This window comes from Triticum aestivum, chromosome 4A, assembly GCF_018294505.1.
Source record: "Triticum aestivum cultivar Chinese Spring chromosome 4A, IWGSC CS RefSeq v2.1, whole genome shotgun sequence".
NCBI lineage: Eukaryota > Viridiplantae > Streptophyta > Magnoliopsida > Poales > Poaceae > Triticum > Triticum aestivum.
The window spans coordinates 751,589,449-751,617,395 of record NC_057803.1 but is presented as its reverse complement, the minus strand read 5'-3'; the positions used below and the strand labels follow the sequence as shown (position 1 = coordinate 751,617,395).

Here is a 27,947-nt window from a genome sequence, read left to right as displayed (position 1 = left end):
ACTAGGAGACAATTAAGTTGTGATTGGTCGGGGGGGGGGGGCACTAGCCCCCCGCCTCCTCTCATACCTCTGCCATACTATTTTCTAGAATATCTCCACTACTATTAAAAGCTTGAATTGTGTTGGATTCATATAACAACTAGCTCCGGGTGTTTGGTTACCGAACCAATAAACTGAAACGAAATTAACCGAATTGTAACCAAACATCTAGGTATTATGGTTAGGGCATTGCTACTTGTGATATTGTTGGGATTCCCCGAAGAGAAATGATGATGTAGTATAGTAACATATAGTATTTCCCTCAGTTAAGAACCAATGTTTATTGAATCAGAAGGACACATTACACAGACAAAGTACCTGCACAAACACAAACAAATGCTTGCACCCCAACAAAGTAAGGGGAGTCACTCCTCTTGTTATTGCCAGTTGCAAGTATCAAATCTGGTAGTGATAGATATAATAAATAAAAGTAAAAGAAAACAACGATGAATTGTAAGATTTGTTTTATGGTAGAAGTGAATGGACCCGAAGGCCCATAGACTCACGAGAGGCATCTCTCAAATAGCATCGGCGGGTAAACAAACTACCGTTGGGCAATTGACAGAATTGCACATAGTTATGATGATCATCCAAGGCATCAGGGGAGAAGCTACGTCAGGGCCAACATGTGCTCCGGCCCGCCCAGCGCAGCATGATTTTCTTCATTGTACACTTACTTTTGGGCGGTGCAAGGATAATCAAAGGGTAATATCTATAGATTAGCCAGCTTGGCCCACCCAACCTTTTGCCTCAAGCTCCGCCACTTCAAGGCATAATCAACATACATGCATTTCGTTCGTAACAAGTAGACCGTAATCCAACTACATCTACTACTATTACTTCACCCCAAGACCCCTATCCATCATGCATCTCAAAGTATTAAGTTCATACAAACAGAGTAACACGTTAAGTAAGATGACATAGTTACTATTGGTGAGCAAGGTTGCAAAGGTATCCTCCCCCTTGCCTATTATTGGACAATTTCTTTTTATGTAAGTGCGCTTTGTACAAAAAAAGGTGACACGAGTGAAGATGCAAGAATGTTGAGAGCTGCCTTGATGATACTAAATGTTCTAAAATGTTGGTGTCTTTAGGAGTTAGCAATGTGTAGTTTCTTTTTTGGTTTCTCGCTTTATATGTATATAAATGGAATGAGAAGGTGTGTACTTTGTCACTCAAATAAAGAATAAAGATTAAAACATGTCAGTAGAGCATGTTTGATTCTTCATTGCTGTTCACCGGCGTAGCAAAGCGCGCGTTTTGCTTCTAGTTAAGTACCATGTTAGCTTAATGTTTGCATGCATAGATACACCATTTAGATATCATGTGCACAACATGACATTGCCAAATAATTTAGGACAGTGAAACCGAACCATTTGCCAACCCTCTCATACATCCTCACTCACGAAGCCGTCGGATTTTGTGTTTGGAATGTCCATGGACGTTCGATCTAAGTTTAGTTTGTGAATTGAGCCCGTGGTTACTTTGAGTATGTGGTTGTACCATTGACCCGCTAGGCAATTTTTTGGGTGAGACCACGCACCCATCAATCCCCTCCGGTTTGTGGGATTCTAGACATCCGAATTGGCCCGTGGACATTTTATGACTCCCATTTGATGGATGACCAAATGCGTCTGACATTCAGGGGCAGATTTGGTGTGCTGCGTTGGAGTTTCCCTAACCATCAACTCCATGCATCCATGTGTTGGTGCATGGAAGCGAAGCCTGAGAGCAAATGTCTTGTCCGCAGAAGTTGGGAAACCATCAGGGGTGGTCCGCCGGATGTTATCCATAGAACACGCACGCACACACTCATTGTGACGAGGCAAGCAACGAGAAGGACGAGTAAGTTGCGCCGTTGCGGAAGCGGTTTTGGCGTGGATGCCGAGGGTTTGTCTCTCATCGACTGAGAAAAAAACACAGCACCTTCGCGACGCATGCAGGGCCCATGTATATGACACCATAGTGGGTCATGATACTCCGGATTTTCCGACTAGTTTTCGTCCCGTTCCACCGTTTATCTAACCGGGCACGACAGTTCGCCGGTACATAACAACATAATCTTTGTAAAATGGAACACAAGGTATAGGTTGGCTAGCAACCGGGCACGACAGCTCGCCTGTACACAACAACAAAATTCTTTGTAAAATGGAACACAAGGTATGGTTTGGCTAGGAACTGGGAAGTGAACTTGAATTTTGACTTGGACTTGGAAAGGAGGATTGCCTTCTTGACGTGGGAAGAAGGGGAGTACGAGCGGTGACTGGTTGAGACAACGCGACATCCAACGGGTGTGAATGAATGAACAAAACCACACGTGATGCACAACAAATAGCAACACAATAATAAGCAAAGGGGGAGGGAAATCAATCCCAATCGCGATAGTGGTATCACCGCCGGCCATCTACCTACCCATCCATCCACACCGCTACCGGGAGGAGGAAGAGAGGAGACCTGTACCCGCCCACGCCCACGCCGCGCACGCCATTAATACCTCCACCCCCCGTGCTCCGCCCCACCGCCACACACCACCACACCCTCGTGCTTCTCGCCCCGCCCCCAACCACCCACGCGCCGGCAGCCAGCAGCTAGGAGGACTGAGATGGCGGACGGCGGAGGGGAGCCGGACCACCTGGCGGGGGAGAGGGCCACGGCGCAGTTCGACGTCGACGGCATGAAGGTCGCCTGGGCCGGCTCCCGCCACGCCGTCGAGGTCGCCGACCGCATGGCCCGACTCGTCGCATCCGACCCCGTAAGGAGCAACGCCCCATCCCCCTCCCCCTCTTCCCTCCCAATCCCGCCGAGTTCCGCTCCATGGACGGAGGAGCGCCATAGATCTCACTCGCTTCTCCAGATTAGATTCGATTTGGTTCGATTAAATTAAATGCGCGTGTGCCGGTGTGCGTAATTGTCCCCCCACCAACCACCACCTCCCCAGCTTGGGATGGGAGGACGGAGGGATGCTTCCGATCCCAAACACCAACTAGTATTCAGTGCTACTATTCAACAATTCGTCACCATGCTTTGTTAATTCCCTTCGATTCGACTAGAGATTTGCATAATAACACTGGTCGGACCGATTAATCCAGTACAATAAACCACCCTACCGGAGGAAGGATACATTCAGTCATGCGCGATCCCTCTCTTTTCTCCCACCTGATTCACTTGCTTGGAACTATATTCCCCTCCAAGGGAGGACACAGCCGTGCAGCGCGCAAGAATTGTCTGTCCGCAGCACGCAACTAGTTATATTAGCACGCAGCTACTTTAGTACCGGCTGTCAACTTCAGCCATGATCGCAGACAGCTTTGGATGCTCCACCTCCCTGCCCTGCCTGTGTTTACCACCAGGAATATGCTCAAGGATTCCACTCATTCTCAACTTTTTTAGTACCCCCTTCTGATTGGCGCTTCCTGACTTACAAAAAGTAGCTTTCATGAGCATGCTCATTCGCTTACCAGGATCACTGTCAACAATTCGGTTACCATGATACGTATGCTCTGCTTCTCCTGTTGGAAGCTTGACAGTCCACCCATAGTACGGCCAACAGTAAGCTACTGCCACAACTACCTATTAATTTCAGTCTGCCCAAAGACTCATTCTTACCAAACGTTGTTAACACTGAACCAAACTGTCGCCTGGTTTTGGATCCTGTACTGTCTGCAAGATGTTTGTATCAGGATTGAAGCATGTTTTGTTCACGTGAGGATGACGTCTGGCAGAACTGGCTTGCTTATATTGATGAATTCCTTTCCAGGTGTTCCGCAAGGATACCAGGACGATGCTCTCCAGGAAGGAGCTGTTCAAGGACACGCTCAAGAAGGCTGCGCACGCCTGGAAGCGCATCGTCGAGCTGCGTCTCACAGGTCCTGCAGATGTCCAACACCAACCCCCAAGCTTTCTCCAGCATTTATTTGTTCTATGTTTGTTATTGCTCTTGACTGATGTACGTCCGTGTTCTTTTTTGTGGATTAACAGAGGAGGAAGCAAACTTGCTGAGGCTGTACGTTGACCAGCCCGGTTATGTCGATCTCCATTGGGTATGTCTATCCATTCTTTATATACTCATTACTCAATATGTATAATGTTCACACATTTGGCTGTTCTTGACTTGTCTTATGTGCTCTACGGGTTGCTTCTCATGTAGATGTAGAATCCTTTGCCACTTGGGGTCTTCCTTTCAGAAGTAGTTTATTTTAGAAAAAACATACCACATTGGTCAACAGATAGATTCTCTTTGTGCAGGCTTCATCCACATTTTTGAATTCTGATAAGTTTATCCTCAGTGCGCTTCAAACATCTTTGATTTTATGACTGCAACTAATAGAATATATTTATGGCTGCAGGGCATGTTTGTTCCTGCCATAAAAGGGCAAGGGACTGAAGAGCAACAGAAGAAGTGGTTGCCGATGGCTTACAAGTTCCAAATAATTGGATGCTATGCTCAGACTGAACTTGGTCATGGTTCAAATGTTCAGGGTCTTGAGACAACTGCCACATTTGATCCAAGTACAGATGAGTTTGTTATGCACAGCCCAACTCTGACCTCTAGCAAGGTAGACATTTTGTAAACCTGCTTATATAATTTACTTATTTATTTTAGGACTTTGCTTCCTTAGTTATATATTTCCTCCGAAATTTCTCAAGGTCCTCCTTTTGCATGGTTCATGATTTCCCCTCTCCAATGTGCAGTGGTGGCCTGGTGGCTTGGGAAAAGCTTCCACTCATGCAGTTGTCTATGCTCGTCTCATAACGGAAGGAAAAGACTATGGCATACATGGTAAAGCCTTCTGCATTTTATGGTTGACACTTAAGTGGGCTTTTCCTTTGCAAACTGTAACTCGTGCAGATCCATATTTCAGGTTTCATCGTGCAGTTGCGAAGCTTAGATGACCACTCTCCGCTTCCTGGAGTTACTCTCGGTGATATTGGTGGAAAGTTTGGCAGTGGGGCGTATAACAGCATGGATAATGGTGTTCTGCGCTTCGACCATGTGCGCATCCCAAGGGATCAAATGTTGATGAGGTTGGTCCGTTGGCATGCTTTTTTTTTCCTGCCGCTTCATGTTGTTTATTACCAAATATATCGTGTCAGTTTGATGTAACCCTACTAAAATATGCCATGGTTATTTATTTCTTCTAGGCTTTCCCAAGTTACAAGGGAGGGAAAGTATGTGCACTCAGATGTGCCAAAGCAGCTGCTATACGGGACAATGGTTTATGTTCGTCAGACAATTGTCGCAGATGCTTCCAAGGCTTTGTCCCGTGCTGTTTGCATTGCTGTAAGGTATAGTGCTATCCGGAAGCAGTTCGGTTCCCAAGATGGTGGCCCTGAGACTCAGGTACTACAGTCAGCCTTTCTGATTGTCATTCTCAAGTAATCTGTTACTCTGGCCAACACTCGGAACTAGAAGTAAAAGAAATTGGATAAAATGGCAAGACAACTTCCCACTACGAACAAGTGGCTAATGTATTTACACTGTTTACAGGTCCTCAATTACAAGACTCAACAGAGCAGGCTCTTCCCTTTGCTGGCTTCAGCTTATGCATATAGATTTGTGGGTCAGTGGCTGAAGTGGCTGTACACGGATGTCACACAGAAGCTGGAGGCTAAGGATTACTCAACGCTGCCAGAGGCTCATGCCTGTACCGCTGGGCTCAAGTCTGTGACAACATCTGCCACAGCTGTACGTATAATCAATTAATTCATCAATGCCTTTAACAATTATACTTGTTTACTGGTTTATACTTCATACTGAATTTTGCAAAATTGAACCTTCCAGTTTCATCATTTCATCTTTATCACTTATTGTTTATAGCATGTCAACCAAAACCTGGGCTCGATTTCCCTGTTTGCTAATTTTGATACTAGAGCTTGTCAATGTAGTTGTTGATGAAGCTCCATTGGAGCCTAAGAAATTTACAGACTGTCTAGTAACAGCTTATAATTAGGATGTCACATGCATGGTCTAGCCAGTTATTATAATGGATGCATTTCACAGTTTAATGTTCTGTAATAATAAAGCTAGTCTCTCTATTATGCAGGATGCGATTGAAGAGTGCCGAAAGCTCTGTGGTGGACATGGTTACCTGAACAGCAGTGGGCTTCCAGAACTGTTTGCGGTCTATGTTCCTGCCTGCACCTATGAAGGAGACAATGTCGTTTTGCTCTTGCAGGTTAGTGTCGTTTTGCACCTGATCCGCTTTAGCCTGTTTTTTGTACCTCGGTTCAGTATTGGCCAGTAGTGTAATCACAACATTTGGTGCTCTCTGCAGGTTGCAAGGTTTTTGATGAAGACCGTTGCTCAGGTGGCCGCTGGGAAGCAACCTGTCGGGACCATAGCTTACATGGGCAACATACAGCACTTGATGCAATGCAAAAGCGCTGTAAATACAGGTATGCAGCTAGATCTTCAGGCAGACTCTCGTTCTTATAACATAACTTCTGCAACTGTATGAGACGTTTTTGTCTGGAGCTTCTTTTTGGTGAAGCGATTGACCCTGTGATTGATCGTCGTACAATGATTCTCCGCAGCTGAAGACTGGCTGAATCCTGCTGCCATAAAGGAGGTGTTTGAAGCTAGGGCCCTGAGGATGGCGGTAAACTGTGCCCAGAACATCAGCAAGGCGCCAAGCCAGGAAGAAGGTCGGTGTTGCACGTGCTCATCAGTAATTAGAAACATGAAAGCATGGGTGCTGTTGTAGCATCTGTCGGTGAATTACTTGGTTGCAGTCAGTGACATGGATGGTCTGGTGCCTTGCAGGTTTCTCTGAGCTGTCCCCTGATTTGCTCGAGGCTGCCGTGGCTCACGTCCAGCTGATCATCGTGACCAAGTGAGTAGTCGGTCTTAGGCGGCCGGAGCTGCTGTATATCCATTTTCCGGGACAACCCAATCATTCATTTCATTCATCTTCTGCCTCCTCCTATGTGTCGTAGGTTCATTGAGAAGCTGCAGGAGGACATCCCTGGCCCTGGCGTGAAGGAGCAGCTCCATAAGCTGTGCAGCATCTACGCGCTCCACCTGCTTCACAAGCACCTGGGCGACTTCCTGTCGACGGGGTGCGTCACGGCCAGGCAGGGCGCGCTGGCCAACGAGCTGCTCGGCAAGCTCTACGCGCAGGTAAGAAGAATGAAGGCCAATCGATCGACCGTCTCCGCCTCTGCGTGGCAGCAACACCTCCGAGAGACATAGTTGATGAAGCTATCGCTGACTGAACTGAATGTTGTGCAGGTGCGTCCTAACGCGGTGGCGCTGGTGGACGCGTTTGACTACACGGACCACTATCTGGGGTCGGTGCTGGGGCGGTATGATGGGGACGTGTACCCGGCGCTGTACGAGGAGGCGTGGAAGGACCCGCTGAACGAGACGGTGGTTCCGGACGGGTACCAGGAGCACCTCCGGCCGCTGCTCAAGCAGCAGCTCAAGCTCTCCAGGCTATGATACGATAGATCCTTCATCTCTGAATGTATCCACCTATCCACGTTGGACTGTGGATGTGAAGCAGTAATAATTTATCACAAGGAAAGAGGCGATTGGTTGTTGTTGACTTGGCAAGGCAAGCAAGAGGGACAGACAGACGTCGTTGTTAGAAGAAATAAAAGAGGATTGTACTCCCTCCCTACCTCCTGGGTAATTAGCAGCATTATATTGGGCAGTATTAGTAAGGTTGCTGTGGTTGTCATTTTGGTTAATGCATGTTTAGCCAGTGCCAGTGTTATTGAGATACTTATCAGTAACAAGTGTGTGGATGGATTCTTTTCTGGAATGTACAAGGAGGAAAATGGGGAGAATAATGGATGGAATGGTTTATCTTAAATTTCCCTGTTTTTTTCTATCTAGGTGCATTCATGTCAATACCTTGCTCTTTTTTTTAAAAAAAATTAGTACTAGCAAAAGGGCCCGTGCGTTGCACCGGGAGGAAAAAAAATCCTAATCTTACTGGTGATGACCACATTTTGTTCACATCTCATCGCATGATTTTGAAAATTTGTTCACAAGTGCAAGAAAATATTTCCTTTTTCTAAATTTATTCACAAATTGAAGCAATGTTAAAACTTGGTAATTCAAAAAATTATTCTGAATTTCAAGAAATGTTTAGAAAAACATACTATAATATCCCGATCCACTCGGGCAGTTAATTCTTCAAAATTCACGTGGGTATATAGTCCCAAAGATTATGATTTTAGGACATTTTAGTTCTAGCAAAAGGCCCCGTGCGTTGCACTGGGAGGAAAAGGAAAATCATAATCTTCAATGGCGATGACCACATTTTGTTAACATTTCATCGCATGATTTTGAATTTTTTTCACAAATGCAAGAAAATGTTTCTTTTTTCTAAAATTTATTCACAAATTGAAGCAATGTTCAAATTTTCAAAAAAATATCGTGGTTGTGAAAAAACTTGGTAATTCAAAGAATTATTCTGAATTTCAAGAAACGTTATAAAAAACATCCTATAAATTTAAAGAATTATTTCGATCCACCCCGACAGATAATTTTTCTTTAAAATTCACGCGGGTATATAGTCACAAAGACTCAACAGCATTACTATTTAACTACATACCTTCGATCATTCATCAACATTTTTAAAAAGCCTGAACATTTCTTTTATTTTTTCAAATATTTTTTAAAAATGTGAACGGTTTTTAAACATTGTTTGTTGAATCGTCGAACAATTCTAGGATAGACAAACTTTTTTTCAAAATTGATTGATTTTTTTAATTCACGAACAATTTTTGAAATACATGAACATTTTCTGAATCGGCAAACATTTTATGAATCAATAAGCACTATTGTAATTCACAATCTATTTTAAAATTTTAGGACATTTTTAGATGGATGAAAATTATTTGAATTAGCAAAAAATTTGTTCAGTTTCATTAGTAATTTTTAATGCATGGATTGTTTTCAAAATCATGAACGTTTTTTGATTTTATGAACATTTTTTAGAATATGTGTACATTTTTAGAATAAATCCTGAGTATTTCTTGAATTCACAATATTTTTATATTTTCTAGAACACTTTATTTCAAATTTCTTTTTTTTAGTTTCAAAGTTTTTTTGAAGTTCCAAATTATTTAAAGTCGAAAAAAGCCGAACAGAAAAATAAAAATAAAAAGGAAACTAAAAAAAGTGCCAGCGCCTGGGCTGGTCCAATCGGGTGCGCTGTGTCTTCTCTGGCGCGCAGAGCGCAGTATAGTAGGTCCCTATGGTTGGGCCGGCCCAGGCAGGGAATTCGCTGCGAAACGTTTTTTGTCACTTACTGGTGGCATCGGTGGACAATATTTTGCAATTTTGGGGGCAATTTTAATGATGTATCGCCAGAAGCAATAACCCTTTTATTATTACTAGCAAAAAAAACGTGCGTTGGAACGGAAAAAAAATGACACACGCCCCTAACCCAATAATCATGACTTAAGATCTCAATTGGTCTACGTTCTTTATTTCAACATGACATCAATGCCAACACAATCACAACACATTTGAATGTGGCAATCCTAATGTATCTCACTTGGCATAAGATCAGAAATTTGATTTCTTTGCCCCCCGCGAGGTTTTTCCATCATGTGCATGCGTGGTTATAGATGGGTTCTTTCGTCTACAATCTGGTTTTGCTGAGTCGTTCATTTTTATTTGGATCTGCACTGATGCTAAATAAAGACGAATTACGCACTATTTATCAAGGTTGCACTGAAAATAATATTTTAAAAAAATGTTTAACAGGTAAAATAACTTAATATTCAGATTCTACATATTTTTCTTAATAAAATTTATATGCAACATGTTAAAATCTGAACTACAGTTTAAAAGATATGACTATTTAAAAAAAAACATATGATATGGACCGCAGGTTGATTTTAGGAAACTGCAGGTTTTTTTTTTTGCATAACAAGAAACGTTTTATCTGGCAGACGTTTTGGTCTGTTTATGGCTTAAACATGTACCACGGCTTAATTACCAGTAACTATATGGGATTTTCTGCGAAACAGCATGACAGACGACCAGAAGTGTTCCGTGCTTTATTGTTAGGTAGAGAGTAGAGATAGAGACTAGGTGTACGGATATTCGATTCTGAGCGCAGGCTCAGCTGATCCCGAAATCATAACCGTCAGCTAGCATGTAGATGCGTGCAGGTCGTTGTATTTCTGTTGGTATAGCACATGTATCGCACGAAAATAAAGCCAGCCCGTTGGCGCATTAATTGTGGGGGCGGAACTGGCTCAGTCGTTTTCCTGTGCAAAGGCAGCTGTTTGAATTCTCCAAAGCAAAGCAAATCAGAGCAGCTGCGCCAGATGTGGACGAACAAGCGTGGAGCAAAGCAAAGCTCAAATGAAAAGCACCAGAAATCCTCATAGCACAACATACAGAAATTAAAATCTAGTTTTCACGTGCACGTGTTCTAGCAATGTGCTTCCACTCCACAGTTGTTTCATTTTCTTGGTTTCCACGGCTGCTTAGGGGCATCACCCCAGTCCGGGCAAGTTGTTCTTTCATGGCCGTCACGACGACACATACTGCAGAACCTAGTCCGTTTACTCAGAGTCCCTCATACGTTGCTTTTTCCTGGCTGTTCGTCATGTCGGCCTGCCTTACACTGACACTGACTTCATGATCTGAACACCCATTTGCAACGAATTCAATTTCTCCATCCCCAGGCAGCACTCCTGCGAGCATATTTTCCTCTTCTCCGTGAATGGCGCTCCAGTGCCGAGCAATGCCTTGAGGACACGGACGTGGATTTTTAGAACATCTGCACCCGGGCCCTGCTATCCTGGGTGTCCAATATTGCTTTAAGATCTGTGCAAGACAACTAACTTTTTATATGAAATTTTCTCTTTTTTGTTTCTCTCGCATAGAACATGTCTTGAACTTCAAACCTTTGCAGCATGGCAAAGCCTTCTATCTAGAATCTAGGATAAATCGTTCAGATTTTTTTGTCAAACATAAATATATAAATTATGTTTTTCTAGATTAGAAAATCAAAATTTGTATATTTATATTTGACAAAAAAATCTGAGCGATTTATCCTAGATTCTAGATAGAAAACTTTGCCATGCTGCAAAGGTTTGAACTTCAAAACATGTTTTATGTGAGAGAAACAAAAAAGAGAAATGTGTTTGCATGAATCGCGATGCGCAGAATGGATGGCTAGATAGGGACCGGCCTGGGTGCAGGTGTTCTATTATATGTTTTCGTTGAGGACACCCAACATGTGTTCGAAAGCTTCGGCGCTCGCGTCGCCCATCCTGACAACGTCCATAGCATGCACGCACAGAGTTCGAGTAAAGGACTTGTTAACCGACTAGTTTTTTTGGTACCGCACAGGGTGTCCAGGCAGGATATCCGTTGCATCCTTCGTCCACCACTTCGCAATGGGTTTTTATGACAAACAATGTCATCTCGAAAACTAATGAAACTGCCAAACAGAGATGAATCAAATGCTTTTGCTTAATGGGGGAGAACAAATGATATGCTTCATGATTTCTTACCATTAGGACATGAGAGCACAGCATGCCAATGTGCTCGAACTGCCCGCATCACACTCGAAATCTGAACCGTCGCCCTTCACTGTCACCTCGTACACGCCTCTGCTCCATTTCTCCCTCTTAGCTGCATTATTGTGTGTCAGAACATACTTCCTCATCTTCTCAACTTCTGTAACATTGCATGTTGTCCCTTCGATCAGTAGCCGATCAAACTGTTCAAATATAGCTCACGTGTATATTTTGCTAGCATGACGCTCTATTCGCACCAACGGTCCAAGGCTCTCCTTTGCTTCAGAACGTGCCATTTGTACCAACGGTGCACACTATCTGGATAAATTTTACTGATTGCCACCTCCATAGCTCTGTTTCCGTCTGCCAGCCATGTCACCAGTTAGTAGTAATCAAGTTCAGAAAGCTTGTTTATTTACCTCTATCATGTTGATTTTTCTTTTGTACAGAAACATATGATTGTTAGCTAAAAGAGTCAATATTATATACAAATCAAACATTTTCAGACAAGAAAATAATAGAACACACACTATCTTAAATAGAGTTGAAGCAATACCATTGTTCTCTACAAAGGAAAAAAGGCATATATAGAATATGCTTTATTTGACTAAATGGCACAAGAGATGCAAACCACAAGAATCAACATTGGAAAAACTGCATGTAGTAGCAAACAAAAACTGAAGCTAAAAAGGTATGAAACTCACTAACAAATATCAGAACAAAAATAACGAAATAATAGGTGCGATTTTAATACAAATAACTGTTGGTGATATTGCACTCACTTAATTAGTTGGGTAACAACTTCAAAACAAACTAGATATTATTATTTTTCTTGCCAAGTTTAAAATATAATAAAGGGTTGTAGTGAATATCTAGCAGAAAATGTCTCACATGGTCACATATGCACATAATTTCAGTCAAATATTTGTAATATACCACTCCAAAATAAAGTACAGCCACATGCTTCATTTTCAGAAAAATAGGCAGCGTTGTAAAACAAATTGCGGCTTTGATGTTTCAGAGCTAATTAGATGTTCTGAACATTCTGAAGCACCTGTCTCATAACCTGAAAAGCCACAACTAGAAGAAACTCTGACATATTAAGATGCGAACACCGAACGACCTGTTTTTTTTTTGTGATATTCTTTTCTCAGCAGAAAGGATGCTAAACAAGTATCTAAAAAATGAATAATTAAGACCCTATCTGCTGAAAGTTTCATTCATGAGAACAAAAACTTAACTAGCTTCAGAAAAGGAATGACTGAGACTCAATCTGTCTAGTATTAAAGATCAGAAAATGTTGGGATCAACTTAATTAGCCTGAGATTAAAAATGGATCGTTTTAACATAACAAGAAGTGTCAAAATCCCCTTTATCTAACCTGCAACCAAGGGTGCCGAAAATACAACTTTAGCACATTTTCTGTTCAGATCAAAACAGAAAACCCTAGCAAAACTGCTCCTTGTTACTGCTGCCTCGGTCTGATTGCTAACGAAGCTGCTGCCGAGGATGGGAAGGGTGCTCGCCCAGCCACATACCTTGACCGTCGGCTTCCCATTGCCCATTGGGCATGTCTCCTTCTCGAAGCCATTTGCCGCCGCTACAAGATGCCTGGCAATTGGCACGAGTTACACAGATCGCCGCGGTATCACCGCCAGAGGAACCGGATCTGGATGCTCCAGTCTGTCCGCAAACTCCTCCCGGAGGGGAAACCTGCACCACCTCACGGCCCGGGGGGGGGGGGGGGGGGGGGCTAAGACCGGCATCTTGGGGGGGGGGGGGGGCTAAGACCGGCATCTTCCACGCTGGGGGGATGGCAGTCAGCGGCGGCTGGCCTTGTACCGATCTACTGTTCCACGGCTCAGCACAAAAAACAAACGTTCTGGTCCACGGACCAGGTTGAACCACGCGCGGACGGCGTCTGACCCATACGGTTTGGGCCCGCTTGGCGCACTGTTCGCCATGTATACGAGCGAGTATCTTGTTTTTCCGCTGCATCTGTCCAGACGTGTCAGACTGAATTGTGCGAATCCCCAAACAGGAACCAACGCCAGCGATTTCGGGAGCAGCTGAGCTCGAGCACTGAATCGCTGCGTCCCTAGGTGTAGGTATAGATTAAGTCTCACATCATAAGTACTTCCTCTGTAAAGAAATATAAAAGCATTTAGATCATTAAATTAGTGATCTAAACCAGATTGATTGTGGCTGGTCAATGGGACAGTCTTACTCAGATCTTGTCCAGCGTGATCAGTGGCGGCGTCTGCTACAACACCGTTTAAATTGCTCGGTTTTTCGGCATACTGAGGCTTCTTTAGTTTGAAACCTTGCTTTGTTTCTCCATAGACCACGTAGCCATAGCCTTCCATTGTCAGTCGGTTGAGTTCCTCCTCCAAGCTTCTATGGTCATACATGCCATGCATGTGCTCTACAACAAGCTCTGAACTCCTACCATGCATGTCCGACAGAGAGGAATGCATGCTAGATTATGTGAACGGAATCCGTAGGTGCTCCTCATGATCTGGATATATTTGCAGACACTAGACCGACCACAGTGGAACCGCGAAACTGGATCCACGCATCCAATTCAAGAATACCGATCCCAGGAGCTTGAACACTTGCCTCCATTCAATAAACCTTGGTCTGCGGCAGTCAGGAACACCGTAGCCAGAGATGTAGTCTGCATTGTAACGGAAATTGACGAGCACAAGAGCCTAGATTGGGAACAACTGATTCTTGGAAGGCGCTGATTGCATGGCCCCAGGAGGAGGTACAAGATAATGGAGCCGGTGACCGCGTCGAAGACGTACGCTAGCTAAAGACGGCTCTCATCAAGGAGTTGTGGATGATGCATGCGTAGCTATTACTTCCTAAATATAACAAGTTCAGTCACTTCAGTTTAAGCTTCTAAAGCGTCTTATATCTAGAAACAGAGGTAGTAGTAGGCTAAGCATGGAGGGGACGACTAACGAAAGCCTTGGGCAACTACAAAGGACAAAAAAAAATGTGTGTCATGTTCACGTTGTCGGTGTTTTTGTTACCGGCTAAGTGAATTTGTATGTAGGTAGAGCTTATGGCCACGATCGGATGGGTTAACAGCCTCAATCACACAAGGATGTATCACTAGGATCGTCATAGTAAAAACCCTACTCCTGTTTGGGCGTCGATTGTATTCTGGCGTGTGAGGTGCTCAAGGTGCTAGATGAAGCCTGGCGGCTTAGCCCGGCTGGGTGTATGGTGGTCACTCTGGAGGAGAGTATGCGTGGATGTGTTTGTTGGTGTGTGAATGAATCGATCTCCCCTCTCCGAAGAGAGAAGGTACCTTTATATTTATACAGGGGCGTGGCGCAACATTATAATTATGACAGTGCCACCTTACTTTTTTTTTAAAAAAGGTGCCGCATTACATTCCCCAAGGTACAAGCTATCGAGGGGCCCACTTGAGGCTAGGCTACTGTGGTAGCTATCATCGGATATACTATGAGGATTCTTGGCGCCTAAGAGCATCTCCACCTCCCCCCTCAAGGCGCCTTTTTTCCGTCCGCGCAAAAAAAATTCGTCCAGTCGCGCCCCCAGAAGCCCAAGTTTCGCAAGTTTGAGCCGAAATTGACGCCGGCGGATCCAGGCCGAACCCAACATGCCGGGGGCGACGGGGGAACGAAAAATGGCGCGAAAACAAACCACACCAGGTTCCCCCCTATGGGCCCGCCGAGTCAGCGACTGTGCTTCATCGTCGGTGCCCCCGCCCCCCATGGTTGGTAATCGGTACCCGCCCTCCCCCCACGCCAAAAATTCCGCCGACGACGCCCCAAGAGGCTTTTCCCCCTTGAAAAATGCCGAACTGCTGGAGATGCTCTAAGCCGAGGCCTGCTCCTACCGTCTCCGATGAGACGCGTCCGAGGCCCTTCGTACCGGCATGCTTCTTTCTGCTGGACCTTGTTCGTATCAGTTTCTTATACCTTAATAATTCAGGAATATTAGCTTGTAATTATCTGACAGTTGCAAGGATATATATCTGTAATTCTGACCTTAGAAATTTTTTTGAGGTGATTTTTCCTTAGATGGGGGAGGAAACTAGGTGTGGAAAAAATTACCCGGGGCGGCCACCCTTACACGACCCCACGCTGGCGCGGCCTCTGCCGCGAAGCAGCGCCGGCGTCGGCGTGCCCAGCCGTCCCTGCCAGCGCAAGGAGACCGCGCTTGGCCTGGCCAAGTTCATGGACAAGGGCGTCCACGTGAAGCTCACCGGCGGCCGGCAAGGTTGATTCGTACAGCCGAAATCTCTTTTATTTCGTGCTAAGCTCTACACCATCAGATCCCCCGTATTTGTTTGTGTTAGCCACTTAGCCTGCTAACTTCCTGTCATTGTCGCCAGTGCGCTATTTGGTGTAGACTAATCCTTACAGACTTGCTACAAATGTATGTTACTGACGCGAGTATACGCGACTTGTTAGTTAGTTTGGTCTTTGTCTGATTTATTAGTTGGTGTGTCTCGTTGTGTTTTTCAAAGTTTGAAAATTGCAGTGGCATTTTTATGAATCGTCATAATTGGAGTGGCATTTGTCTAAGGGCTTTGCTAGACACACGAACGGATTTTTACAGGTTTCACGGACTGTTACATGTGGCATCGTTTGATTGGGATTAAGAAGAGGAAGGACCCCACCCTTCCTGAAAATCAGGGGGCGGAGAGGTTAATTAGCACTAAGGCCTCCGTAAAAGTCCGTTGTATGCCCGTGAGTGTAGGATTATTGTTTATCTAATTAACCCTTTTCTTTTTTAATGCAAAACTGAGACTTAATTAAGAATTTTAGTATGTTTGTAAGACCATATTGATCTATTTATATGTGGTATTGGTAATTGCTTAGTATGTTTGCATGTCATGTTTGTCGTAATTTTTTAATTTTTGGGAAGGACCATCTTGTTTTCAAATCCTAGCTCCGCCTCTGCTTTTGAGGCTTGATCTATACTTGCCATGCTCCCGTTCCTAAGCCTTCTAGAGAAGCGGCTGGAGGTGAATCTCCTGCTCTCCTTGCCCGGATAGGCAGGAGATGCCAGCCGGTCCGATTGCTCCTTTCGCCGGCGAAGAGACCCCTTATTTCTCAAGCCCGTCACTTATTAACTAGGAAGAGACAAGTTAACAGTATTCAAAGAAAATTGCAGCAATTAGTGGATGATGTCGTCACGTAGGACCGATAGATTTCAAATACCAACCTGTTTTAGTAAGTCAGTAGCAGGTCAGTTTAGAACAAACCCGGGAGATATATGGTTAAAAAGGACAGAATGACCCTAGAGCTGAAAGCATAACAAACAAACAAAATAGGTGTCATTGTTGCCTCGAGGAGACTCGCGAATCATTGGGGCATGCCGATGAGGACACGAACAAGATTCCATAATCAACTTACTCCCACGCGCTATACACTCACCCACCCACCCAGACAAAGCAGACTCATGCCGCTTCAATTGCAACTACATCTTGGATACTAAGACTCTTATCTTGGACTTACTTCAACAGTGAGCCGAGGCTGATGTGCTGCCTGAATCAGGCTTGCCCACATGCATAAAAAATATTGTAAGTGATCTATCAAGCTTTATTATCTAAACGCGGCCTTCTAAGCTTTCTTTACTTTGCACGCTATGTTGTTGTTGCAAAATAAGCAATAAGCAAGTCTAACCACCAAATTTCTATTTGTTTTTCGTGTTCCAGTTATCACCGCAGTATAGTGTGTTCAGGGCCGGAGGCAGGATTGGAGTTTAAATGGGGCCGAATATGATGATTCTCACTTAGAGGGGGCCAAGAAAGCTAATTTTGTCTAAACATCATGTCTAAACTAGCCTTAAGTACAAAATCATTTGTATTGTACAATGCCATAGGGGGGGCCAGGGACCTGCTGGCCCCCCTAGCTCCGCCACTGAGTGTGTTCACCTCCATTTCACTCGTAGAGAGCTTTGTTCTAATTATTCGGAAAACAAAAGTAGGTCCATGATCATTCCACATGCAACATAAATATAAAAAAACACCGGCATACTCATCTTAAAACATATTGGTTACTCTTGCTCGTCTGGTTTGCGGGGGAGGTAGGCAGCAAGGTTAGTAGCCATCGGTGGACATTTCGGCTATAAAGGCTGGGGCTGGACAAGGTTGGTCACTCCGACAAGTTTTGGTCGGCGGACCCATTCGGCTCCAAGAATTGAAGGGGAGAAGGAGGGCCGATGTGCATGCAGAGGCATGGAGGAGGGTCTAAGGAGGCAGAGAGGAGGGTCTAAGGAGCAAGATGGGGTCTAAAAAAAGAACTTCCTGAATTTTGATATTTCATTTATATTGTGGTTTAGGAGTGAAAAATTACGAACTTTAGCATGAAGAATAATCATTTCTGTTTCACATCTAGAGGCCACATTCTTTTTCCATTTCTGCCTGAAAATAGATGTTGGATGGAAAATATTTGGTTTAGGGATGAGTATTGCTGTATGTCTTGCATATTTGTGCGTGCCCATTAATTTTCCAACACATTTCCAACAAACAAAAGATAGGAAAACTCAAAAACAAGATCAGACATATCTGCTTTCCAATTAGATTTTGTCTAGTTCTCCATATTTGTGAATAACTTTCTGGAATTTCGCACTAGGATGTTGATATGGATAAAAGATGTATAATACATAGGTTATACCGTCAGTAGCACCCATAATATCGGCTTACGAAACCAGTCCAACATTATAATACGTAAGTTATACAATTATAGTAATACCCACAAAATTGGCTTTACAAAACAAGTCCAATATATGCACAGCATAACGACACAATTTAACCACATAACATTACATTACAACAAAGTTACACTTACAAACTAGTATCACTTGTATAATCGAAAAGGTAGTACAGTGTTGTCGACAAAACAACAAAGGCAGTAGGTAAAGTGTTGTACGCTTGACACGTCGGCAGCTCAAGGAATTGATGCAGCAGGGATGTCTGGACGGTGAACAATGCCCGCGTGCGTGAGCAGCGCCCAAAGGTGGGTCATGAACTCGCCGCCGGAGGCTAGGTGGTCGGCATGGACGTCGGCCTTGTCGGACGGCGCCAGGAAGAGCACCAGGTCGGCCCAGAAGCCCGCGAGCAGCTTCCACGGCGGCCGCTTGTTCTCCGACAAGAGCTTGTCTGCCAGGCTGGCTCCAAGGATCAAGATGGACATGTCTTGCTGCACTGGTATGTTGCTGCTGCTGTCCGGCTTTCCCAATTGTAACATCTTTTCACATCTGCCCGACAATGTTTTGATTGTACCGAGATGCTCTCGGGCATCTAGAATGACGGCGTCCAGGATCTGCGTGGCCGTGTAGCTGTGGTCGGGCAACATGTCCGGGACGAAAGCAAGCAGGTAGGCACAGTAGCTGGACAGTGTGGTTGCAACACGGCGGCTACTGGGGAGCTGGTCGGTGCCCTGGTCCTGTTGTTCCTGGTTGGCGCATATGGTGGTGGCAATGTGCCACACGAGGACCATGTGTGTGCTGCTCGAGAGGTCGAACAGCACCCAGTCCAGCTGCAACACCTTGTTCCTCAGATCGCCTAAACGGTCGACCGACAGCCGGCCACCACTTTTCCTGAGGGAGCTAAGAACCTCCTCCTTGATTTCGTCCGTCAGGGCAACATCCTTGTCGCGCTTCCGGCCTTCTCCTGTCTTCTCCAGCAGGCGTAGGGTCAACAGGGAGAAGGCATTCGTCTTGTGCGCGGTGTAGCTGCAGGAGTTGAGAAGCGAGTACTGGCCGAGCTTGTTATCCCACCAGTGCGACGGGTTCTTTGCCCGGCGTGCCGCCACCCATTTAATGAGCATTCGACGAATGCCGAAGCCCCGGTTCCACCACCGCTTCACCATCATCCACCAACCCTTGCTGCCGTCGCCGTCTGTCCTCCTTCTCATGTAGACGTAGTCGCACACGTAGTGTACAATGGCCCAGTTTGAGTAACCCGTGGCAACGTCTTGCAGGATGTCGATGCTAAGGATCATGAAGACGACGAGAACGTTGTTGAAGAGGGTGAAGAAAACCGCATGACTGGAGGAGTACCCCGTGTTATTCTCAAGCAAGTCCGCGGGGACATTGGAGTAATATGTGATGCCGTCGTAAATAAAATCCACGAGGAGCACCTTGAACAAGCCAAGAAGGACGACGAAACGGAGAACGCGGAGCGCAGCTGGGGCGGCGGGGAACAGCGCCGGGTACTTGGTGTAGAAGAAGTCGTACAGGAACGACAACTCGACCTCCACGAGATGGAAGGCATGCTTGTCCTTGGCGAGGACGAATTTCAGCGCCTCCAGGTTACCCTCCTCGGCGATGGGGAGCCCCGGGCAGAAGCGCCGGCTGAGCAACTTGAACAAGGCGAAGGAAAGACACGTATCTTTGAGAGGCACAGGCTTCTGGTCGTCGTCATGAGTAGGACTCAGCAGCAGCTTGTCCTTGCTGTTCCAAATCATGTCGAACGTGATGAGCTTGCCCTTGCCGCCCACCTCTGAGAGGTAGCAGGGCCCCTTGGACGGTGGGCTGGAGTCTTTTTCCTCGCCGAGGACAAGATACTTGCACTTAGCCATGTCGTCCATGGGGATATGATTCCTTTCACCAGAGCCAGAGGCATACACATCCTGCATGTAGTCAGCCACCACCTTGGCGCTGCGCACAAGGCCGTGCATCGAGCTGGCCTTGCGCAGCGCCTTCATCTTCTGGGTGACCCTCAAGATGCTATACACCCAGCAGAGGAGGAAGTAGAGCAGCAAGACCACCCCGCCCTTGGAGACGTTGCTCCGGCTGACGAGGAGCCAGAGCACGAGAACCGTCTGGATGATGTGCTGCGCCTGAACTCCTTTGCTATCCTCGACCTCCTGCCGGCTGAAGGCCGACATGCCGTCCACGCTACCGATGAGGAGCAATAGCCCGACGGCCCACAACAGCTGGCTTTCAAGCTGTTTGGGCTCCTCCACGGACTGGATGAGGCCGATGGTGTAGCCGAACACCGGGAAGGAGACGGTGTAAGCGACCCGCACCAGGTTCACAATGATTTTGTTGCGGGAGCGCCGACGCCGAGATCCCAGCACCACCTGGATGCTGATCAACACAGCACTAAGCATGGCGAGGATGTTGATCTGCAACCCTTTGTCCGTGCGGATCAGCATCAACATGTCGCTAGGGCTCTTTTCTGGCGCCGGGGTATCGCCGTGCCGCAGACCTAGCGACAGATCTCCCTCTAATTCGGGAAACATGCTGATGTGCAGACTAGAGTATAAGATCCATAGCAGCACCCATACCGAGTACATTTTCTCAATCTAGCTAGCCAGCTGCTCTTAGCTCTAGGTGTGTTTGACTCTTGGGTCTGCCTCAGCTCTGAACAAGTGTGCCAACTATATAGCTAGACAGAGTTTGACGAGGAGGATGCTTAGTCTTATGAAAGGTGGTCAATCTTATTATTTTCTACTAATCGCACAAGAGATGGGGTGTGTGAGAACCAAGGTAATCAAAAACGCTAGTTCCCACACGATTTGCAGAGGTAAGCTTTCTTCCTCTCCTCTTATTTTTAAATCCGGATATTGATGTAGACTTACAAACCTATCATTGCGTGTGCTGATATAGACATGCATGATATGGTGGTACGCGTATAAGGAGCCATGTGAACCATTTTGTACACGCTCACGGTAAACTGTTTGGGCCATCAGGAAAAAAAAATTGGGCTGGAAAAAGCATGTTCCAATTTTGTTGGTAAACTTACGATTTAGAATTGTACTATAATGTAAAGTATGTAAAACAATTGGTTATGCACATTATGTCCGCATTCATTATCCCCTCTATCATTTTCATTTGCTCGTAGCACATACCAACAAGGAGAAAAAAATGTTTTTTTAACAAAACTTGGGAACCATGTATCCAACATCCGGTTATAGATCTCTTTAAATGACAATATTTCCGGACCAATTATATTGCAACAACATGTCTTGAGAAGATGAAAATAGAACAAAGAACATCCTCTTATTTATTATAAATGTAAAACATATTTCAGAAAATAGAGATCATTGAAGGAGAAGTAGAACTCACCTCTATGATGCTGGTGCTCACAAAGTTGACAAGCTCAGGACGTTAAAGCAACCAATATCGGGCCAGATATTTGTCTCTTGTAGGCATAGTACTGATTTGTCTCTTCAACTTGTACTCCCCCCGTTCCTAAATATAAGTCTGTATGTAGTTCATATTGAAATCTGTAGAAAGACTTATATTTAGGAACATAGGGAGTATTATTTAAGGTTAACTATGTAGTGTGTTGTAACTGTGCGGTCCTTACAGAGTTATCCATATCCCATGCAAAAATAAAAAATAAAAAAAATCTTAAGTGTGTGTCTAGGATAACAACTCACAGTAGTATTTACTTTGCCACTTCACCACAAGCGGGGTTGGCAGAAGAGTGACCACAAAACTTCATCGCAAATGGACATCGTATAACAACCTCATATGTGTTCCCCTCAAAAAAGAAAAAGACCTCATATGTCATGCTTTCGACTGCTGTACGATCAAGGTGCCTAATTGCAGTATATATATGATGACCAATTCCTAAAGACCCGGCCCGTCAATTCCGCAAGACCGTCAAATGCTAGTTTCACACATACTAATACGTACTGATAAGCAATCTTTTGGTTGTTTATTTCTTGTGTGTTGTTAAACAAGGACAAGCGCAGAGTGGAGACAACCGGCCTACCACTAATCAAGCTGCAAATACAGCGACCACCCGCCTAACAGCGGCTACAAACTCCATATCTATTCAGATTTCAGATAGTATATACGAGCGACGGGCTGTCATGTTAGGTCAAGCATGGATCTGAATTTGTGTGAACATGACCGTAGTAGGCCATATTTCAATCAAAATAGACAAAGTCTTGACGTCGATGACGGGCCATGGCAGGTTAATCATCAACGTATTGTTGCATCATAGTCTACTACATGCATGGAGCGCGCACCTCTGATGTCTACACCAGGTCTACACGTATTTCCTTTTTGTTAACCCCTCCAGAGTATTGAAACCCGTTTAACTAACACCTAGACCACACCTTGGACCCTCGAGGGCAACAACTTGGCTAGTCCACACCTTGGACAGTCAACAGTCAACACCTAATCGTTTAGAAGATGCCAAATCTCCAAGATTAATAAGGAAGGATGATTTTGATTTTGCTAGGTGCACGATGGTACTCACTAATTCTCTCAAAGGATAGGCATAAAATCACGAAAGAGCTAGGGAAGCTGGAGCAAGTGAATTTGAAATTCTATATATGTCCTCCAAGTTGCCAACCCTACCCATTGGGGCTCGGGTGCTATTTATAGGCGCTTCAGAGATCTAGCCATTAGGTAAATGTGGTTGTGTACGGACATGCGTAACGGCTAGTCTTCGACTATGGATGACCTCGAACAACCATATCCTCTGTTGAGTCAAGAGCTTCGTGGCCATTACTGAAGACTCTTTGGTACTCCCCCATACATAAAGCCTCTACTGAGGACATCCTTGTTCGAGGTCATCCATAGTCGAAGAACTGCCGAGTCAAGAGCTTCGTGGCCATTACTGAAGACTCTTTGGTACTCCCCCATACATAAAGCCTCTACTGATGACATCCTTGTTCGAGGTCATCCATAGTCGAAGAACTGCTGAGTCAAGAGCTTCGTGGCCATTACTGAAGACTCTTTGGTACTCCCCCATACATAAAGCCTCTACTGAGGACATCCTTGTTCGAGGTCATCCATAGTCGAAGACTAGCCGTTACGCATGTCCGTACACAACCACATTTACCTAATGGCTAGATCTCCGAAGCGCCTAGTATAAATAGCACCCGAGCCCCAATGGGTAGGGTTGGCAACTTGGAGGACATATATAGAATTCCAAATTCACTTGCTCCAACTTCCCTAGGTCTTTCGTGCTTTTATGCTTATCCTTTTAGAGAATTAGTGAGTATGATCCTGCATCTACCAAAAGCACAATTATCCTTCCTTGTTAACCTTGGAGATTTGGTATCTTCTAAATGATTAGGTGTTGACTGTCGAGTGTCCAAGGTGTGGACTGGCCAAGTTGTTGCCCTTGAGGGTCCAAGGTGTGGACTGGCCGATGCAAAGTTTGGATATAACATATTGAAGATTTGCCACTAGTGGTCAGACAAGCGGGTGAAGCTTGCTCAATCGAGAATAAGGTTCAATTCGCAAGCGGGTTATGGAGCGTGCGCATATGGTGCTCGCTAAGGCACTGCTGGACCGGTTTGTGCTCCTGGCTCGCCGTTGGACAGCTTGATGAGGACAGCGGATTTTTGCTGATGTGAGTAGGTATGAGATTAGGGCACACGGTCCCGATCATGGACACCCCTTCATTAAGCTTTGTAGCTGTAGCGACAGTTGTCCCTAGGAAGGTGGGTCCGGTTCAATCAGTGTATTACTTTGTAAGGATTTGTTCGATAATATAATAAAAATGTATGTATGAATCATTTTGACGGGCGTTTCAATTTCCTTTTCGAAACAAACTATTAGCGAAATTCAGCAAGTCTACATGGTAAAAACCTTGGGTTTCAATACTTTGGAGGGGTTAACAAGAAAGAAGTACTTGTAGACCTGGTGTAGACATCAGAGGTGCTCCATGTGGTAGAGTATGACGCGACAATACATTGATGATTAACCTGCTATCGCCCGTCCACATCAAGACTTAGTATGTTTTGATTTGAAATATGTCATACTGGATATGTCTTGCTCAATACTATATCACATGGTTTTAGAAAGACAGGTTAACCATGATATATGGTCATGCATGTTCACACAATTTTGGATCCATGCTTGACCTAACCTGCCAGTCTATACCTTAAACAATACGGGCGGTTGGGTAAAATGACACCAAATTGACCCTTGCAGCTTGATTAGTGGTAGGCCGGCCGGTTGTCTCAGTGCACACGCCTCTGGAATATAATTGACGTGCGAACGCCTAGCCACTGCGCTTGTCCTTGTTTAAGAACACACAAGAAATAAACAACCAAAACAATGCTTATCAGTACATATTAGTATATGTGAAAATCACATTTGAAGGTCTGGCGGAATTGACGGGTCTGGTCTTTAGGAATTGGCCATCATGTGAAAAGGAGGGAGGGGACGACCGGGTTTGTGAACCATGTGAACCGGTGTGAAACGTGCGGAAAAATGATGGAACTAGAGCGTATAGTCCGAAAATCCGGACAAGTGAGGCTGCTGGTTTGGATTTTCAGTTCGTGATCGCAGTCTTCTTTTTTTTGGTCAATCTCTTCTCAAGAACATACAACTAGTTTGTAAGTTTTGTGGAATCAACCAAGGGAGCTAGCCCAGCTGGTTGTTGTCGTTACATTTGTTATGGGAGGGTGTGGGTTTGATCCCCTTCTCGCTTTTGCCTATATTAAAACTACTGCCAGTGCATGTGCAGCAGCCCAGAAGATCGAAGGGGTCGTGTGGTACTTTTTGCAATCTGCCACATGGTTGACAGTTATCACAGTCTAAATATGTTTTACGTTTATAATAAATGTTCTTTGTTCTTTTTTCATCTTTGAAGACGTGTTGTTGCAATATAATTGGTCCAGAAATATTGTCATTGGAAAAGATCTATAACCGGATGTTGGGTACACGGTTCCCAAGTTCTCCTTGGTGGCATATGCTACGAGCAAATGAAAATGATAGAGGTGATCATGAATGTGGACATAATGTGCATAACCAATTGTTTTACATACTTTACATTATACAATTCTAAATCGAAAGTTTACCAACAAAAGTGGAACATGCTTTTTCTAGCCCAAATTTTGTTCTGATGGCCCAAACATTTTAGCATGAGCGTGTACAAAATATGGTTCACATGGCTCCTTGTATGTACCATGTCATGCATGTCTATATCAGCAGTTCAGCACACGCAATGATAGGTTTGTAAGTCATGTATGTCTACATCAATATCCCAATTTAAAAATAAGAAGAGAGGAAGAAAGCTTACCTGCTAATCGTGTGAAAACTAGCTACTGTTAGTTTTTCATTACCTTGGTTCTCTTCTCACACACACCATCTCTTGCGCGAGCTCTCAGAAAATAATAAGATTTTTTTTTGCGGGGACAGAAAATAATAAGATTGACCACCTTTCATAAGACTAAGCATCCTCGTCAAGCTCTGTCTAGCTATATAGATGGCACGCTTCTTCAGAGCTCAGGCAGACCCAAGAGTCCAAGACACCTAGAGCTAAGAGCAGCCAGCTAGCTAGATTGAGAAAATGTACTCGGTCGAGGAGGTGCTATGGTACTTATACTTCCATCATCCCATTCTGTCCATCAACATGTTTCCCGTAGGAGATGTAGAAGACCTGTCGGTAGGTCCATGGGAGGGCGCGCCGGTGGCCGCCGATACCCCGGCGCCAGAAATGAGCCCTAGCAACATGCTGATGCTGATCCACGCAGACAAAGGGTTGCAGATCAACCTCCTAGCCATGCTTAGTGCTGTGTTGATCGGCTTCCAGGTGCTGTTGGGATCTCGGCGCCGGCGCTCCCGCAACAAAATCATTGTGAACCTGCTGCGGGGTGCTTATATTGTCTCCTTCCCGGTGTTCGTCTACACCATCGGCCTCGTCCAGTCCGTGGAGGCGCCCAAACAGCTTGACAGCCAACTGTTGTGGGCCGTTGGGCTTCTGCTCCTCCTCGGTAGCGTGGACGGCATGTCGGCCTTCACCCGACAGGAGGTCGAGAATAGCAAAGGTGTTCAGGCGGAGCACATGATCAAGACGGTTCTTGTGCTCTGGCTCCTCGTCAGCCGGAGCGACGTCTCCGAGGGCGGGTGGATCTTGCTTCTCTACTTCCTCCTCTGCTGGGTGTATAGCATCTTGAGGGTCGCCCAGAGGATGAAGGCGTTGCGCAAGGCCAGCTCGGCACAAGGTCTTGTGCGCAGCGCCAAGGTGGTGGCTGACTACATGCAAGATGTCTATGCCTCTGATGATAGGATTCATAGCCCCATGGACATGGCTAAGTGCAAGTATCTGGTCCTCGGCGAGGAAAAGGACTCCAGCCCACCGTCCAAGGCGCCCTCCTACCTCTCAGAGGTGGGCAGCAAGGGCAAGCTCGTCACGTTCGACATGATCTGGAACAGCAAGGGCAAGCTGCTGCCGAGTCCCACTCCTGACGATAACCAGAAGCCTGTGCCTCTGAAAGATACTTGTCTTTCCTTCGCCTTGTTCAAGTTGCTCAAGCGGCGCTTCTGCCCGGGGCTCCCCATCGCTGAGGAGGGTGACCCGGAGGCGCTGAAATTCGTCCTCGCCAAGGGCAAGCATGCCTTCCATCTCGTGGAGGTCGAGTTGTCGTTCCTGTACGACTTCTTCTACACCAAGTACCCGGCGCTCTTCCCCGCGGCCCCAGCTGCGCTACGCGTCCTTCGTTTCATCGTCCTTATTGTCTTGTTCAAGGTGCTCCTCTTGGATTTTGTTTACGAGGGCATCATATCGTACTCAAATATCCCAGCGGAATTCCTTGAGAATAACACGGGATACTCCTCCAGTCACGCGGTTGTCTTCATCCTCTTCAACAACATTCTCGTCGTCTTCATGATTCTTAGCATTGACATCCTGCAAGACGTTGCCACGGGTTACTCAAACTGGGCCATTGTACACTACGTGTGCGATTACGTGAGAAGCAAGGGGAGGATAGACAACAAGGGGTGGTGGATGACGGCAAAGCGGTGGTGGAAACGGGGCTTCGGCATTCGTCGAGCGCTGATTAAATGGGTGGCGGCACGCCGGGCAAAAAATCCGGCACACTGGTGGAACAACAAGCTCGGCCAGTACTCGCTGCTCAACTCCTGCGGCTACACCGCGCACAAGACGAATGCCTTCTCCCTGTTGACCCTACGCCTGCTGGAGAAGACAGGAGAAGGCCGGAAGCGCGGCAAGGATATCACCCTGTCAGACGAAATCAAGGACGAGGTTCTCAGCTCCCTCGAGAAAAGTGGTGGCCGGCTGTCGGTCGACCGTTCAGGCGATCTGAGGAACAAGGTGCTGCAGCTGGACTGGGCGCCTCTCGACCTCTCGAGGAGCACGCGCACGGTCCTCGTATGGCACATTGCCACCACCATATGCGTCGACCAGGACCAGGGCACCAACAACTCCGACCGCCGCGTTGCAACAACACTGTCCAACTACTGCGCCTACCTGCTTGCTTTCGTCCCGGACATGCTGCCCGACCACAGCTACACGGCCACGCAGATCCTAGACGCCGTTATTCTAGATGCCCGAAAGCGCCTCGACACAACCAAAAGTTCATTGTCGGACAGATGTAAAATGATGTTACAATTGGGAAAGACACACAACAGCAAGATGGAGCAAGACGTGTCCATCTTGATCCTTGGAGCCAGCCTGGCTGACAAGCTATTGGCAGAGAACG

General features: G+C 45.7%; 1 protein-coding gene across 1 annotated transcript; it reads left to right on the top strand.

Annotated features, from left to right (window-relative positions):
* The first annotated feature begins 2,418 nt into the window (after window positions 1-2,418).
* Window positions 2,419-7,856, top strand: LOC123088641 (peroxisomal acyl-coenzyme A oxidase 1). Its single transcript, XM_044510848.1, has 14 exons — window positions 2,419-2,791; window positions 3,797-3,905; window positions 4,018-4,079; window positions 4,386-4,595; window positions 4,732-4,819; window positions 4,902-5,064; window positions 5,182-5,380; window positions 5,528-5,725; window positions 6,084-6,215; window positions 6,315-6,435; window positions 6,574-6,684; window positions 6,803-6,872; window positions 6,976-7,159; window positions 7,271-7,856. The coding sequence occupies exons 1-14, from the start codon at window positions 2,642-2,644 to the stop codon at window positions 7,478-7,480; spliced, it is 2,007 nt and encodes a 668-aa protein (XP_044366783.1). The 5' UTR covers window positions 2,419-2,641; the 3' UTR covers window positions 7,481-7,856.
* Window positions 7,857-27,947: the final 20,091 nt, after the last annotated feature.